Below are 17,656 nucleotides of genomic sequence, written 5' to 3' on the forward strand. Positions count from 1 at the left end.
GCGCCACCATGCCCAGCTAATTTTGTATTTTCAGTAGAGACGGGGTTTCTCCATGTTGGTCAGGCTGGTCTTGAACTCCCGATCTGAGGTAATCCGCCCACCTCAACCTCCCAAAGTGCTGGGATTACAGGCATAAGCCACCACACTTGGCCATGAATTTGTTCACTTCATGTAGGTTATCTAATGCATTGGCATATTAATTGTCTATGGATTTTCTTATAATCCTTTTTATTTTTGTAAGGTTGGTGGTAATGTCTCCCCTTGCATTCCTAATTTAAATAATCGTCTGTTTCTTTTTTCTTGATCAGTCTAGATAAAGGTGTGTCTACCAAGAACTAATTATTGGTTTGCTGATTTTCTCTATTGTTTTTCTGGTCCCTCATTCATTTCTACCCCTAGACTCATTTTGAGAAGATGGTTTAATTTTGGGCTGTTATTGCTTTCCTTAAAGTAAGTCTCTTTGGTTTCAAGCATCCTTATTTACAACTTATATTGCAAATTTCCAGTGATGGTGCCATCATCTATTTAGCATCAACAAAGTATCTTATGATATTCACAGCTAGCTGCTGCTTCCTCTTCTTCAGTTGTGAATAATAACAAAGTCATAATGATAATGATGGTAGCTATTATTATTATTATTATTTTCTGCCCAGGCTGGAGTGCAGTGGCGTGATCTCGGCTTTCTGCAACCTCTGTCTCCTGGGTTCAAGTGATTTTCCTGCCTCAGCCTCCCAAGTAGCTGGGACTACAGGTGCGCACCACTGCGCCCGGCTTATTTTTAGTTTTAGTAGAGATGGAGTTTCACCACATTGCCCAGGCTAGTCTCAAACTTCTGGCCTTAGGTGATCTGCTCACCTTGGTCTCCCAAAGTGCTGGGATTACAGGTGGTAGCTATTGTTTCTACAACTCTATCAGTCAGATATTGTTCTAGGACTTTACATAAATCATCTCATTTAGTTCTTACAGTAACCTTCTGAAGGTTACTATCATTATCTGTGTTTCATGGAGAGGTTAAAACGCTTTCCCAAGTCAGCTAGGATTTGGCCTTAGATATTTTGGCTTCGCAGTTCATGCTCCTAACCACCATGCCCTTACAAGCCTCCTGAGGAGCTTCCCCTGCCCCCTACCCTGCCCCATCCCCTGTTGCTGGCAACTTTGGGCTAAAAAGCAATTTTAGATACAAACCAGAAAGATGAGATCCACTGGAGTTACTGGGAACAAAAGGCAGCATTTACAGCTTGGCTCACTTTGCATGAGCAAATTGTTCTACTGCTAGGAAAAAAAAATCAGTTTGGACGCTTCAGATGCAAATGGTCCCATGGCATCATCCTCTGCATGCCAGAGACGTCAGGTACCTGGGAAAATGGTGCCCATATTAATGGTATTCATTGCTACATTTTTGTCATTTCTTTTCTTTCTTTTGCTCAGATAATTTTGACCATGAGGAGTCCTGTTGACCTGGCCAAATACTGATGAAATAACCTCACTATCACACATCACACTCTTGGTGTTTAGTAAAGAGGAAGTTTGAGTTCTGAGATGAATGCAGGAAAATATTAGTCTCTCTCTCTCTCTTTCTCTTTCTCTCTCTCTCAGAAATGATTGTAATTCCTTCACATTTCTTGGGCTTTCCACCTCACCCTAATATGGATAGAAATGTTTGTCATTATGGGATGCTGGAATAACTGTTAAGCTAAGTGTGTAAATTTGGGGGATGCTGACAAACAGGACATGTGCCTAGTTGCAAAGTGAGCTGATCTCACTGAAGAATGGGGCTTTGTTCACAAGCTCCTCTCAAATCCAGAAGTTGTATTACTCTCTTGCCTTTACATGAAAGTGCTGGAACTCATGGAGCCTGCTTCCCAGAGCACCTTTTATATGATCAGCATATCACAAAATATTTATCGAATGCTTGCAACATACTTAGCAAATGCAAGTACTTGAAGAGGTATAATCAGCATAAACAATTTTTTAAGATATTTGCATTCTTGGTGGTGGGGTGAGCAGACAAACTTATGTGCATGACATGATAATAGAATATGGAACCAGATAATTAATTGTATGGCCCTAGCAGTTTGCTTACTATTTATTCAGAAAAGGAGGTTGAGGAATTCATGGAAAAGGAGGGACTTGAATGCATGAGGCCCTAATAGAATTTGTTCCCAGAGAATGGCAAGGGCAGGGCTACAGTGATAAGAGTGACCAGCTGGCCCTGGGGGCAGTGAAGGACAAACCCGAGGAGAGAAGGAGGCTGAAGCTGAGGAATTAGGAAAAGTGAGACTGATGTTATTTTCAACAATTTAATTTGAAATGATCTTTCAAATATTTCCTAAAAGATAAAATCATGACACTCAGGCAAATATAAGAAAAACATGTGCCAAGGATTTCATTTCATTTTTATTTTTTTAAAAAGATTATATAACAAATATTCATAGGAAGCCTCACCTGGACCAGGGATTTTATTTATGAATTAATAGAGGAGCCAATAAGATGTTAAAGAGCAGTTGTGAAGGATGCTGGGTGGATAGAGGTCAAATTTGTAAATTCATAGTTAGGCAGTTGAATAAATAAATGTTAGGATAAGATTGATGGGTTAGATAGAAAACCAGCTAATGTCTTACAGGACAACAAATCCTTATCTTTTGGGTTATATGTTCCACTGGACAGAAGTTATTTGCATCTGTACTGGAAAAAATCCATAAGGTAACATGTAACTTTATTAAATCTGGGGCATATAATGCATTTAATCAACAGCAAATAGTAAGTACAATGAAGTACATTCACCTAGATAGTCCTTGGGTAGCCTTTGTCACATATGACATTGAAAAAGATGTACCACTCACTTTTTTTTTCTATTGCTAAGTTTTAGATAATTTCAAAAATAATACTGACCTACAGAGAAATGAAGAAAAATCTGGTTTACTGCAGTGCCCTTTTAAGGCTCTGTAGATGGGACCTCCTGTGTGTTCTTGTTCTATATTTAGTACTTGAATAACTCGGACCGAGAAATCTGGAGGCCTCTTTGGCCCAGTGTCCCATCTTCTTCCTCCCATAGTCTTTTCATCTTTGTTACCACTGACAGCCGGCTCTCAGCTTGGGTTCCTCCTTCATTCTTTAGTTGAGATGTAGACAAGCAGAAATGGGGCCTGAGGCAAGTTCACAGGTGGGAAGGGCTGCTTTAACCCCGTGCTGGTCCCAGGCGCTGAGCCTCGGTGCCAGTGAGCGCATCCGATGGGGGTGCAGGGTTCTCAGCGCTGAGTGGTTCTGCCTGTGGGCCCATGCCTTTCTGTCCTGCTGACTCTTCTACCTGGAATCGCGTGTCAGTGTGTTGCAGGTGCCATGTACATCACCGGCTTTGCTGAATCCATCTCAGATTTGCTGGGCCTCAGGAATATCTGGGCTGTGCGAGGAATTTCAGTTGCGGTGCTTCTGGCCTTGCTGGGCATTAACCTCGCGGGTGTCAAATGGATAATCCGCCTCCAGCTGCTGTTGCTGTTCCTGCTGGCTGTGTCCACACTGGACTTTGTGGTGGGTTCTTTCACCCACCTGGACCCAGGTAAGCCTTTCGGAGTCCAGTATGTGGCCTTATAGATCTTCACTGCTTTATAGATGTTTGTAGGGTGAATTTGCCAACCCCATCTCCCCCTAACCCCCATAGGCTTTACCTACAATTGCTGTGGGCTGTTCCTGGATCAGGTGAGCGGGTGTGTCTTAGAGCAGCTTCATGAGGTTGGAAGCTCCTCTTCACACAGACGTCGCCTAGCACATTTTCTATGTGTCCTTTTATTTTCTTGCTATTAAAAAACCAGGCCAGGCACGGTGGCTCATGCCTGTAATCCCAGCACTTTGGGAGGCCGAGGCAGGTGGATCATCTGAAGTCAGGAGTTTGAGACCAGCCTGACCAACGTGGTGAAACCCTGTCTCTACTAAATAAAAAAATATATATATTATTTAGCAAGATCTGTTTGATGCTAAAGCTGTTCCCTGAGGTGAGAAGCGGGGCCTGTTTTTGCATGATGACACGATGTCTTTCTGTGACAGCAACTCTGCTTTTCCCTTTGGAGGCCACCCCGATGTGCCTCTACACAGTCCTGTCTTTTAGAAAAATGTTGGTTGTGGGAAGGTCAGCATTTGGTTGGCATCCACTCATCTGGCCTTATTACTTCTGAGCATGTTAAAATCTTCTGTTGGAAAATTGTCACTCCTCTGAACTCCCTGAGTATCCCCTACCCTCTGACATCCTAGTCCCTCCCCAGGAACCTTCAGATGGCCCAATGATCCGGCACCTAAAGGGTTAACCCTGGGGTCCACTCTTTGCTCGGGGCCAATGTGATGTCCATGCTGATCACCTGGAGCCCAGGCCTTGCAGCTTGCTAAATATTTGACGCATCTCCAGGAAGGAAACGGTGATTTTTTTTTTTTTTCCTGGCCGTGTACCACCCTGCAGAGATGGCCCATATATGGAGGGAGATTGCTGGCCTTTGGCCCATCAGACTGTCAGTGAAGGAAAGACAGAGTCCATTCAGGGTCCCTGATTCCTGGTACTTCCCCCTCCAGTGACACAGTTGCTGGAAGAGCTTAATTAGTTAAATTGCAAGGCGATACTACTGGCTTCTTTGAAACCTCACACTAGCCTGATGTATTTTCCTTCTTCTTGATTAGAAGTTTTCTTGGCTGCTCTTCTAAGTTACTCCAAATATTTTTCCTTCCTTCTGGTCAATACATTAGTAGAGTGTAGTGTGAAATGAAATTTATTTTCAGTCATTCCCATAGCAACTGGCCCCTCAAGAATCTGTTTTTGGTATCACTGATGTTTCATATGGGATATTTTCTTTGTGGTTAAAAATCCAAACTGAAACCAAACTATAAACCTTCAGAATGAATTTAGCAGAGTGATTTCAGCTCTTAAAAAATGAGGACATATACATAGACATTTGAAAAAAAGACTGGAAGGAACTATGCCTAATAGTGACTATCTTTCTGTTGAGATTCTATGTGGCTAAATTATTTTATTTCTACTTTTCCTTCCATTGACCAGCGTTACTATTTTTTTTTAATTAATAGATTTACTTTTAGAGCAGTTTTAGGTTTATGGAAAATTAAGCAAATAGTACAAAAGTTCCCACATACCCCTTTTCTCCCTCCCCCACCACAGTTTCCCCTATTATTAATATCTTGTATTAATGTGGTACATTGATGGGAAGTGATGAACCAATATTGATATGTTATTGCTAATAGTTTAGGGTTCATTCATCGTTACACAGTCTATGGATTTTGACAATGTACAATGTTATGTATGCAACATTACAGCATCATACAGATGAGTTTCACTGCCTTAAAAATTCCCTGTGCCTTGCCTCTTAATGCTTCCCAACTTCTGGCAACCACTGATCTTTTTACTGTTTCCATAGTTTTGCCTTTTCCAGAATGTTGTATAGTTGGAACCATACAGTATGTAGCATTTTCAGTTTGGCTTCTTTCACTAGTAATATGCACTTAAGATTCCTCCATGTCTTTTTCTGGCTTGATAACCCATTTCCTTTTATTGCTGAATAAAAAGAAACTGGATGTAGCACAGTTTATCCATTCACCCACTGAAGGACATCTTGGTTACCTCCAGTTTTTGGCAATTATGAATAAAACTGATATAAACATCCATGTTCAGGTTTTTGTGAGGATACATTTTTAATTCATTTGGATAAATACCTAGATGCATCATTGTTGGAGCATATGGTAAGACTATGTTTGCAAGAAACTGTCAAACTGTCTTCTAAAGTGGCTGTACCATTTTGCATTCCCACTAACAATGAATGAGAGTTCCTGTTGCTCCACATCCTCATCAGCATTTGGTATTATCAGTTTTTTTGTTTTTGTTTTTGTTTTTCAGTAATTCTAGTAGATGCCCAGTAATAGCGCATCATTGTTTTAATTTGCAATTCCCTAATGACATATGATATTGACTGTGTTTTTTATGCTTGTTTGCCATCTGTATATTACCTTTGGTGAAGTGTTTGTCAAGATCTTTTGCCCTTTTAAAAAACTGGTGTTTTTTTTTTTTTTTTTTTCCTATCATTGAGTTGTTTTGTTTTGTTTTGAGACAGGGTCTTGCTCTGTCACCCAGGCTGGAGTACAGTGGCATGATTTTGGCTCACTGCAACCTCTGCCTCCCGGGTTTAAGAAATTCTTGTGCCTCAGCCTCCCAAGTTGCTGAGATTACAGGTGCACATCATCACACCTGACTAATTTTTTGTATTTTTATCAGAGATGGGGTTTCACCATGTCGGCCAGGCTGGTCTTGAACTCCTGGCCTCAAGAGATCCACCTGCTTCGGCCTCCCAAAGTGCTGGGATTATAGGCATGAGCCACCATGCCCAGCCACCATTGAGTTTTAAGAGTTCTTTGTATATTTTGGATTCAAGCCCTTTATCAGATGTGTGTGTTTTGCAATTTTTTTCTCCCCAGTCTGGGGTTCTTTCATTCTCTTAACAGTGTCTTTTGCAGAGCAGAAGTTTTAAACTGTAATGCAGTCTATCTTATCAATGTTTTTCCATGGATCATGTCTTGGGTCCTTGTGTGCTATACCTAAAATCTCTTTGCTAAACTCCTAGATTTTCTCATTCTAGAGGTTTTGTTTGACATTTAGGTCTATGATCCAGATTGAATTAACATTTTGTGAAGGGTGTAAGATGAGTGTCCTGATTGTTTTGGGTTTTTTGTTTTTTGTTTTTTTTGGCACATGAATATCCAGTTGTTCCAGCTTCAGTTGTTGAAAAGACTCTCCTGTCTCCATTGAGTTGCTTTTGTGCTTTTGTCAAATATCAGTTGACTGTATTTGTGTGTTTCTGGGCTCTCTTTTCTCTTCCATTGCTCTGTCTGTCTATTCTGTCTCCAATACCATACTGTCTTGATTACTACAGCTTTATAGTAAGTCTTAAAGTTGGTTAGCATCTATCCTCCAACTTTGTCCCTTTTTGCCAGTGGTTTTTTGGTTTTTTTGGTTTGTTTTTGAGACGGAGTTTCACCCTTGTTGCCCAGGCTGGAGTACAGTGGTGCAATCTTGGCTCACTACAACCTCCGTCTCCTGGGTTCAAGCAATTCTTCTGCCTCAGCCTCCCAAGTAGCTGGGATTACAGGCATGCACCATCACATCTGACTAATTTTTGTATTTTTAGTAGAGACAGTGTTTCACCATGTTGGCAAGGCTGGTCTCGAACTCCTGACTTTAGGTGATCCACCCGCCTCAGTCTCACAAAGTGCTGGGATTATAGGTGTGAGCCACCACACCTGACCAGTGTTACTTTTAAAATCAGAAAAAAAGTTTTTTAAAGTACACTTAAGCCTAACTTTATTTCTTCCCATTTCTTTAAATATAAAAAATGAAACAATTCCAAACAATCCTGAAATGTATAATGTATAATGTAAAAATGTAAAAAGTAAAGTAAAGAATGAAAGTCTCCTCCTTCACTCAGTTTCTCCACTTCTTTCCAGAGGGAGATTGGTCCATGTATTAGTTACCTATTATTGTCAAACAAATTACCCCAAAATTTAGTGGCATAAGATAACAAGAAACATTTGTTATCTCTGGCCTTTTCTGTGGGCCAGTAATTTGGGTGTGACTTGGTTGGCGGCCCTGGATCAGAATCTCTGGTGAGGTTCAGTCAGATGTCCTCAGGGGTTGTGGTCATCTGAAGGCTTAATTGGGGCTGGAGCGTCTCACTGGCAAGTTGGTATTGCTTCTTGTTAGGAGGCCTCAGTGGTCCATGTGGTCCTTTCCTGAGAGCTGTTTTAGTATCCTTAAGACAAGGGGTAACTGACTTCTCCCAGAGCAAACAATCAGAGAGAGAGAGAGACAGGGAGAGAGAGAGAGAGAACAGAGAAGATGAGAGCTTTTTTTTTTTTTTTTTTTTTTTTTTTTTTTTAAAGAAGGAGTTTTGTGGTTGTCACCTGGGCTGGAATGCAGTGGCGGGATCTCAGCTCACTGCAACTGCCACCTCCCAGGTTCAGGTGATTCTCCTGCCTCAGCCTCTGGAGTAGCTGGGATTATAGGCACTTGGCATCATGCCTGGGTAATTTATATATTTTTAGTAGAGACAGGGTATCACCATGTTGGCCAGGCTGGTCTTGAACTCCTGACCTCAAGTGATCCCCCTGCCTCTGTCTCCCAAAGTGCTGGGATTACAGGCTTGAGCCACCATGCCCGGCCTAATTTTCACCTTTTCAATGGAAAAGTGTCAAAGAATTTGAAGGCACATTTAAAAACCACAATAGTTAATTTTAAAATCAGGAAAATGTTATAAATACACTTAAGTCAAACTGTATTTTTCTCTTTATTTTTATTTTAAAGACAAAATCAACGTCTTTGTTTCATAAAAATGAAAAAAATTCTGAAATTTTTCAAGTGAAAAGTGAAAGTTTCTTCCCTTCACTCCATTTTCCCACTCCTACTCCCCAGAGGGAGATCAGCACATAGCTTCCCAGTCTATTTTCTATACATGCACAAGCTCACATGCACACGTGCCTGTACCTAAACACACGCAGCACGGCTCTTTGTAAAAGTATAATTAAATTCCACATTGTTTTGCTACTCCCCACTCTTTAACATATCATGGATATCCTTCAATGTCAGTACATTTAGGATTTCCTATTCTTTTAAAACACCCACATACCATTCCATATTAGAGGTTTAAAATACTTTACATTTAAAGATTAACTTACTGATGAGTATTTAGATTTTTCCAGTTTGTTGCTGTCACAAATATTGCTGATGTGTACATTCTGTACAAAAGTTTGAGCTAATTGCTGCAGGATCTTTGCTTATAAATGGAATTCACAGGACAAAGGTCAAACACTTTTAAAACTTTGTTAGGTTCTACAAGATTGCCTTCCAACAAAGTTGTTGCATTCTGAATGACCACTAACAGGAGCTAAAAGTTACTGATTCCCCATACCTTGGAAAAGATTGAAGGGGCTCAATTTTTCAAGTTTCTGTCATGTGATGGGCAAAAAAATGTAACTTTTTCTTTTAATTTGCCTTTCTTGAAACATTAATGAGGATTTTTTTTTTGTATTTTATTCCCACTTGTATTTTTTTTTTCTTTGAATCATTTATAATCTTTCTCTGTTTTTGCTTTCTATTTCCCTATTTTCTTTTCCAGATTTCTTTTTCTACAATCTTGTTTTGCTCTCCCTGTCAGGTGCTGCCAGCTTTCTCCAAATGTCTGGTAGTCCTTGGCTGCCCATCCATTGTTGGTAATGAGGCACCACAGAGCTGATTGGGAGTTCCATCCACAACCCGAGTGGGTGGCAGTTGTGACAGGTGGGCATCACAGTAGGGTGATCGGTGACAAACTGCGTTGTTTCATTGGAAGTCTCGCAAATGTTCGTTTCTGCAGGTCTTTCTCTGGTATAGTCATATTCTCCAGAGAAGAATTCTCTCATCTCCTGCCAGGGACATGCCCAGCTGCCTCAGTTCGGGGAGCAGAGTGGAGGTGGGTGAAGGGGCTGGCAGCCTCATAGTCAGGTGCAGACTGTCATTCGTCAGATGCTTTTCCCTGGCACACCCTTCCCTCCAGTGTGTCCTTCCATCTCAAGTTGTCTTCCCCTGTCACCCTCACTCTATGTCTTGTCTCTCATCTCATCTCCAAACTTCCCATAACAGTGGGTCCTCCTCATCGCCCTCACTTCCTCATCTCCTGACTTTTTGATCTGCAGCCTGGCAACCTGGGCCCCTCTTCCTTTCTTCACCTCCTGTCCTGTCCTTCCAAAAACAAGCATCATTGCATAAGGCTCTCTGAAGACACAGAGCTTCTTCACTGTAAAAAGCTAAATAGCATGAAAACTTAATTTAAACAAGACCCTCTCAAGAATTTGTTTGGCTTACAGCTACTAAAATGCCATTCTGTTGGCTCATATTTTCATTTATGTAAGATGAGTGTCATGCCAAAATGATTTTATTGCCATAGAAGTCAGGCAAATATAGAGGAAATACATTTTAGAAAATAAAGTGACATGTGGCACATTTGAATTCTATGTTCTGCTTTTAAAAATGAAATCATGCCTCTCCAAGCTTAAGTTTTTGGTTATCTAGGAAGACGGTAGCCTGGTCTCTACAGGGTTCCACTCCAGAGCCCACATTGCACACTCTCTGCCCTGCCACGGCACTCTGCCATCTGTGGGAAGTGGGTCAGTTGGGCCAGGCCAGGCACAGGTCCATCTCACGCTGAATGTAGCAGACGGGAGCTGCTTCTGCTGGCTGAGGGAGGGGGCTTGTGCTTGGCTGTGAGGACAAGGTCACTGCTTTGGAGCTGTAAAAGGGGTGGGGCAAGCATGACGGCCTCTGCTGTCTGCTGAGATTCCTTTGTCTCAGGTGCCCATAATCTCCTGATCTTCAACCCCCGGACCTTGACTCATTTCTTATTCTTGAAACTTTTTGCACTGTTGACCACCCATGCTAATTTGAAATGGTCTCTTCCTATTTATTCCACAACGCAACACTGGCTTAGCTCGCTTCTTGGTTTTCCTGTTCCCTGATGTGGGCAGGGAGGCCACGGGGCTCAGTCCTCTGCTATCACAGCATTGTTTTTGTGCCTTTTTCCTCGGAAATAAACTTCCACCATTGCTGCACCAGTGCCTCTCCCCTGCTTCTCCAGCTTTCTTCAATATAGCTCTCATATCGCCAGCTCCTGTCGGATTTCTACCTGGCTGTCTGGTCACCATCTTGAATTCAAGTTTAAAATTAAAAAAACTGAATTTCTCACTCCTCTCTTTACTTAGTCTCTTCTTCCCCAACTGCCCTTTCACCAGTTAATCAACAAGCCAAGAATCAGCTCATCATCCGAGTGCCTATCACCATTCCCCAAGCCTGGAAAACCTGGAAAAGAACTTTCATTTCTCTGTCTAGTTTAAGCTCTTCTATCCTTTACAACCCCACAGTTCTCACCTTAGATCAGCAGATGTCATTTCCTCTGTGGGCCATTTAGACAATGTCCAAATCCGAATTTATCCCTTGAGGATCTTCCCTTTGGTTGTCCCCAGCCATTTCCTAAGGGTGACTGACACCTATGCACTGAAGCCAGGTCAGTTTTCCTACAACAGTACTTTGTCTCGGTCACTCTCCAGCTTAAACAGCATCAGTGTCTTTCTATTGCTATAGGACAAAACCCAAACCCATTCTGTTTGCATTCAAAGAGCCACGTGGGCTATCCCTAAATTAATTACCCATTTGGTTGGATCTCCAATTCAGGCCCTTTCTGAACAATTCCCCCCAAAACATGTTTATTCACTGATTTATGAAGCATATGAATACAGCTCTGCTTCTAATTCTGGAATTCTCTTCACCATGCTCTGTTGGACCTAAGTTCTTGCTCTTGGATGAAGTAGTTCGGGAAATTGTACACGAAGAAGGCATGGTCTAAAATCCCGGATCCCCTGTGTGGTCTTGAGCCACGTTAGATGTTCTGAGCCTTGGTTTTCTCATTGGTTAAAAACAAGGATGAAAATCATATTTACATCTCCAGGCTGCCTTCCTGACTGTCTGCGCATGGCTGCCAGGCCCAAGGCCCGTGGAGATCCTTTGGGTGAGGGGCTGTAACAGTCTGCTCGGGCCACCAGGGACTTTAATGAGGACGTTTGGGACTCTGGTTCCTTGTTAAAATTTTTAAGGCTGGGCACAGTGTCTAACGTCTATAATCCAGCACTTTGGGAGGCCGAGGTGGGTGGATGACCTGAGGTCAGGAGTTTGAGACCAGCCTGGCCAACATGGTGAAACCCTGTCTCTATGAAAAATATAAAAATTAGCCAGGTGCGGTGCATGCTTGTAGTTCCAGCTACTTGGGAGGCTGAGGCAGGAGAATCTCTTGAACCCAGGAGGCGGAGGTTGCAGTGAGCCAAGATTGTGCCATTGCACTCCAGCCTGGGCAATAGAGGGAGACTCTGTCTCCAAAAAAAAAAAAAGGTTTAAAAATGTACTGATGAACACTTCCAAGTATATAGGAAAGAATGTAACAGATATTCATTTCTCCACCACCTGAATTTAATGGATATTATTTTGCCAGTTTTGCTTCAGAGCTCTATTTAACATAAAATAAATAAAGTATTACAGATGTAGTTTAAGCTGTACCTTCACTGACCCCCTCCTGTCCCCCAAGGGACCACTGTCCGGAGGCTCATCTTCCCCATGTGTTTTTATTTTTCTACCATATGTAGATGGCCCTAAGTGCTGTCTGCTATTGTTTAGTGTTTGAAAATTTCATATACATTGTATCATACTGCATGGATCCTTTCATTTGATACATAATTTGAAAGGTGAATGAATGATTTTGCAATTTGCTTTCTTTCACCCAACGTATCTTTGCAATTTATCCATGTTAGTGCACGTCATGGCGCTTCATTCATTTTAACTGTTCTTCGTGTAAGGGAGACCCAGAAAAGTTACTGAGTGGTGAAGGTGGTGTGAGAGGGGTTTGCACAGGGCACCGGGGCTCCTGGCACTCCCCGTGCAGTCGGAGAGGCAGGAAAGACTTTTTAGAGGAGATTCCCTGGGAGCTGTTAAGGGGGACGGAGGCAGAGGCTTTGTCAGCCACCCAGCGGGGCTTGGGCTTTATTTTGGGAGCAGCGGGAAACCTGACTCAAGTTCACATTTAGAAAGATTGCTCTGGTCCCAGTAGAGAAACTGGCCCTGGATAGGGATGAAGAAAGGAGGCAGGACTCACTTGAGAGGCTGCTACGGCAACCCAAAAGAGCCGGGCAGGGCCTCTGGGGTGGAAAAGAGATGAGATGGGGGTGGGGCATGGGGTGAGGCCAGGAAAAGGGATAAGGCTGACACGTGGCTGGCTGGCTGGTGGCTTCATGTTCTGGGACTCGGGAGGAATATGGCAGCTGGAACAGGTGTGGGGGAAATGGCGAGGCTAGTATGAGAGGTCAGCTGAAGATGGTGGCCCAGAGCTCGGAGGTGTGGTCACGGCTGGGGTGAAGCACCCTCAGCGTGGGAGCAGTAGAAGCGCTGGGCTGGGCGAAATGCTTGGCAGCGTGTGCTGGTTTGGAAGCGGAAAGAGCCATATTTGTTGAGTGAATTTGATTTACCAGAAGAGGCGTTTTCAGTGTTCTATATATTTTTTAAAAAACCTCTCTGACAAAATTCCAAACATACAAAGTGGGTACGCTAAAAATTAATATTCTTTACCCAGAAACACACCCAGAATCTCCCCAGGTGGCTGTTCCATTCGGGATGCAGGGAACACATGGATGTTTTGGCTGCTCTCTGGGCCTCTCAGTTGGCCTGCACTGTGGCTACGGAGGGCCAGGCCTGGGGTCTTCCTTCCACGGTGCTGGCCTGTTGTAGGTATTCAGGAAATATTTGTGCAAGGAGCGAACACACTGCATGGAAGACTGTGAGGCCTGACTCAGCGGCCTCTTCTGCCTGGACAGGTGAGGATGGCTCATCCATGGGTGCCTGGAGGGAGCCCTCCACGCCCCCGTGGGGAACACCTGCCTGGGTCCCCCTTCGCTAGGGCTCTGTTATCCTCCTGAGATGAAGCGCCAGCAGTTAGCTATCACCAGAATTGTGTCCTCCCAGCGGGGCGTGTACCTGAGCCTCCCTTGCGGCTCCCTTCGCTGTGTGATGGAAGAGCATCTGCCTGGCTTTGCCAGGAAGGGTCTTCTGGGCTCCGGTGAGCTAGGGCAGCCTGGAAGGGCCCTGCAGTGCCCAGGATGGCCTCTGTGTGGAGTAGTGATTCTGACTGTTTGTTTTCTGGCCTCTGATGGCTGGAAAGGCTCGTCCCAGGACAGCTGGCTCAACCCTTCCTCGCTGCCCACAGAGGTACTAAGAGGAAACACTCTTTTGTGTGAAATGGCTGTGGGATCCTGGCGTTCACACTCTGCTTCTGGGCTGGCGGGTGGGTGGTGCTACACAGCAAGGCCTTCCGCACGCTCTCATGTGACTTTCGTGATGACGGTGGCAGGGAGGTGTGCTGGGTTGCTCAAAGAAGCAGGACAGTGACTTAGAGAGGTGAAGTAACTTCAAAGCCCAGGCTTAGTCTCCAGCCCCTTTCCTGGCCCAGCAGAAAGGAACAAAGTCTCAGAATAGCTGATGAACTGTTTAAGTGGGGGCCCCAGCTTCGCAGCCTGGCCTCCATCCCTGGGGTTCTTAACCCTGTCTGCACATCAGAAGCACCAGGGAAGCCTCAGGTGCGGAGAAAAGAATCCCAAGCTCCACCCCAGACCAAGTAAATCAGCACTCTGGGGTGGGCCTGGTGGTCTGTATTTTCAAGTGCTCCCGGTGCTACTGTGCAGCCAGGGTTGAGAACCTTTGCCTTTCAGCCTCTACTCATGCAGGCTCTGCTCTGTTATCTGCAGAGATGGGCACCCAGGCTCAGTGGAGGAAACCAAAGCAATCCAGGCCAAGTACCTCATAGCTCAGGCTGGCAACACCCTGGAGACAAGACTGTCATCCCGTTTACACTGGACACGGGCTCAGGGCCGGGACTGGAACTCTTCTTCAGTTAGCCCCTGATGTAAGGACTGACTCCTTTTCCTCCTGTGTTTCCCACTCGACCTGCACTCAGCTGAGGGCCAAAAGTACAGCAAACACCTGCTTAGTTTTGGATATGGATGTGTGCGACGAACTGGGAAGGAGCGCCAACTCTGTGTCAGGCACTTTGCATAGATTATTTATCTTTGAAACAACTGAGTGAGATGGGTGAGATGGTTATTGCAGTTCTACAGACAGGGAAGTCAAAGTCCCAGAGAGGTTATGCAACTTTCTCGAGTTTGCATAGTCCATGGCTCATCCAGGATTGAAACCCAGAGGCACCTGACTCCAAAGCACCTGCTTCCCTGGTGCTCCCTGGCACCTGCTGGCTCTGGGGTGCCCTTGGAGGAATGTGGTGAACTCCTTACTGCTTCCTTTCTCCTTTCGGATCAAGGGGGTCTGAGAACCTGCCAGTCTCTGCTGGGCCCGTTCATGCCTGGTTAAAACTATTAGGGGTGAGCTTCTTGAAGGGAAAGCAGGAGATGAGGTGTGGACTGTGAGGACCAGCAGCTGAGGTGGCTAAAACATACCTCCCCAGTGCCACCAGGAAGAGAGGCCATAGACACGCTCAGTTCAGGACCAAACTCAAGTCCCAAGTCAGGCAGGGAATGGTGTCCGGCCGGGCAGGGGCGCTCCTAGTTCAGCCCACCGGGCCTCAGCAGCACCTCCTCCTGGAGCACACAGGGTAAGGCCAGCTTGGGAGCCCAGCCGCTCGGCCCCAGCCCTCTGCATCCTTGGTCTCAGGCAGTCTGACCCCAGCATCACGGAGAATTTCTGCCCCTTTTTTGGATGATTCCTTGGAAGGTTGTGTTAATCAGAAGTACAAAGGGATCACAGGGCCCCTAAAGAGGCAGCAGACCTGCTGGAATTTGTGGCCACAATGAAAGAGATGGGAAGCACCAAGTAGCATTTCTTTTTTCTTTTCTTTCTTTTTTTTTCTTTTTTTTTTAAATTTCTGAGACAGGGTCTCACTCTGTCACCCAGGCTAGAGTGCAGTGGTGTGATCTTGACCCACTGCAGCCTCGAGTTCCCCTTAAGCGATTCTCCCACTTCTCAGCCTCCTGAGTAGCTGGGACTACAGTTGTGCACCACCATGCCCAGCTAATTTTTGTGTCTTTTGTAGAGATGGGGTTTCGCCATATTGCCCAGACTGGTCTCGAACTCCTGGGCTCAAACAATCCCCCTGTCTTGGCCTCCCAAAGGGCTGGGATTATAGGCATGAGCCAATGTGCCCAGCCCCAAGTACCATTGCAAACCTTTATTAGGCTTCTCTGGTTTTGTTTTTTTTTTCCTTTTTCTTTCTCCCCATCCCTTTCTGACTCTTTTTCCTCTTCCTCTTTTTCTGGTTCTGATCTCTTTCCCTCTGCCTCTATTCCTGGCTGGACCCTTGGGATGAGCTACTGGGTGGGGGTTTCTGGCCAGGCCTGGGATGCTTCCTCTTACTGCCCTCATTCCTCTTTGTGAATCACCATTATGTGTATGTTATTTACTACCTAGGTAGGTTCTTCTTGTATTGCAGATGCCGATAATGAGCAGGTGTTTGGAGGATCCAGAGTGGGTAGCATTGATGGTTTAGTCTTGTAAAGTTTACTCATTCACTTGGTCCAAGCGCAACATAGGCCAGTCACCATGTCCCGCCTGCCACTTGGCTGTGGCAAGAAAGTTCTTAAGACCCAAAACAATCTGAATCTGGAAGTCCTTGCTGGTGCTAAGGGAGGGATGAAACCCAGGAGGTAAGGTTGGGCTGGTGGATCCACACCGTGCTCCTGTTGCTTTCACCCTCTGTTGGCTTTGTCTCTGGTGACGTGATCTAAGGGACGCTGCTGGTGGGATCGATACTGGGATTGTAGAAAGGTGGTTTCACTGGGGGTTCCAGGCTGTGGACACCAGGAAGCCATGAGGAGAAAGACCCCCTCAGCAAGGCCCAGGACTTGTGGACTTTTGGATGGAAAGAACTTCACTTGCAGATCGTTATCATGTGTAGTCAGACGCTACTTATCTGTAATAGTGAGGACAGTGGTAGCTAACCTTTACTGAGCATTACTATATGCCAGGCACAGGTTTTTTGTACTTTATATGTATTAATTCATTTAACTCTTACAAAAGAAGTAGATACTATGATTCCCATTTTACAGTGGGGAAGCGGAGGTGGTGAGAGGTGAGTACCTCACCTACCATAGGTAGAGTTGAGAATCAAGTCACACTGGGTGCAGTGGCTCACCCCTGTAATCCCAGCAGTTTGGGAGGCCAGGGTAGGAGGATCACTTGAGCCCCGGAGTTTGAGACCAGCCTAGGCAATACAGTGAGACTTCATCTCTAGAAAACTTTTTAAAAATTAGCTGGGCATGGTGATGCACACCTGTTGTCTCAGCTACTCAGAAGGCTGAGGCAGGAGGAATCACTTGAGCCCAAGAGTTTGAGGTCACAGTGAGCTGTGTACTCCAGCCCGGGTAACAGAGCGAGAACCCTGACCCTAAGAAAGAAAGCAAAAAAGAAAGAAAGAGAGAAGTGGGGGGGGGGGGGGGAGAGAGAGAGAGAGAGAGAGAGAGAGAGAGAGAGAGGAAGGAAGGAAGTAAAGGAGAGAAGAGAACATACCAGGAGTCCCAGGTGTCAGGGTTGCTCCCCGAGTGGCCTGTCTCAGCAACATGAGAGCCTTGAGGACAGGAATTTATCTCAGTCAACTCTGTGTCCCTGAACACCAGCACGGGGCTTGCTGTGGGCAGGAGCTCAATAGGTTTGCTAAGTGAATGAATGAAGGATGAATCAAAACCAGTAAAAGAAGTACAAGAGAAAGTCTCTGAAACCCACATGGAGGTGTGGAGAACCCTAGCCCCTTAGCTGCTTATCTGCAGTCGCCTGGGCCATGGATACTCCCCAGGCCTCCCTCCAGAGAGGCGCCGACCTTCCTGTGTTGGCAGCAGTTTGCAGGTATTCTGTCTGCACAGAATGGCAGAGGATCGCACAATGCCTGTGTGGAGGCCCAGCCCAGGGTGGGGCCAGCTTGCAAGCCCAGTCAGACCTTCTTGGGAAGAAGGAAGGAAGGAAGGGTTGCAACTGAGAAGAAACTGTGGCTTTGAAAGTTTTCCTCCAGGGTTTTTTTGTTTGCAAGGAAAGGAGATGCTTAGGGAG

At 45.0% G+C, this 17,656-nt stretch overlaps 1 protein-coding gene across 1 annotated transcript in view; it reads left to right on the forward strand.

The window, feature by feature from the left end:
* Positions 1-17,656, forward strand: part of SLC12A8 (solute carrier family 12 member 8) — a 130,914-nt gene that overhangs the window by 28,120 nt on the left and 85,138 nt on the right. The window contains 1 exon segment of the mRNA XM_050781415.1: positions 3,325-3,556. Coding sequence (XP_050637372.1) covers positions 3,325-3,556 — 232 coding nt within the window.

Source organism: Macaca thibetana, chromosome 2 (assembly GCF_024542745.1).
Source record: "Macaca thibetana thibetana isolate TM-01 chromosome 2, ASM2454274v1, whole genome shotgun sequence".
In the NCBI taxonomy this organism is placed as follows: Eukaryota; Metazoa; Chordata; class Mammalia; order Primates; family Cercopithecidae; genus Macaca; species Macaca thibetana.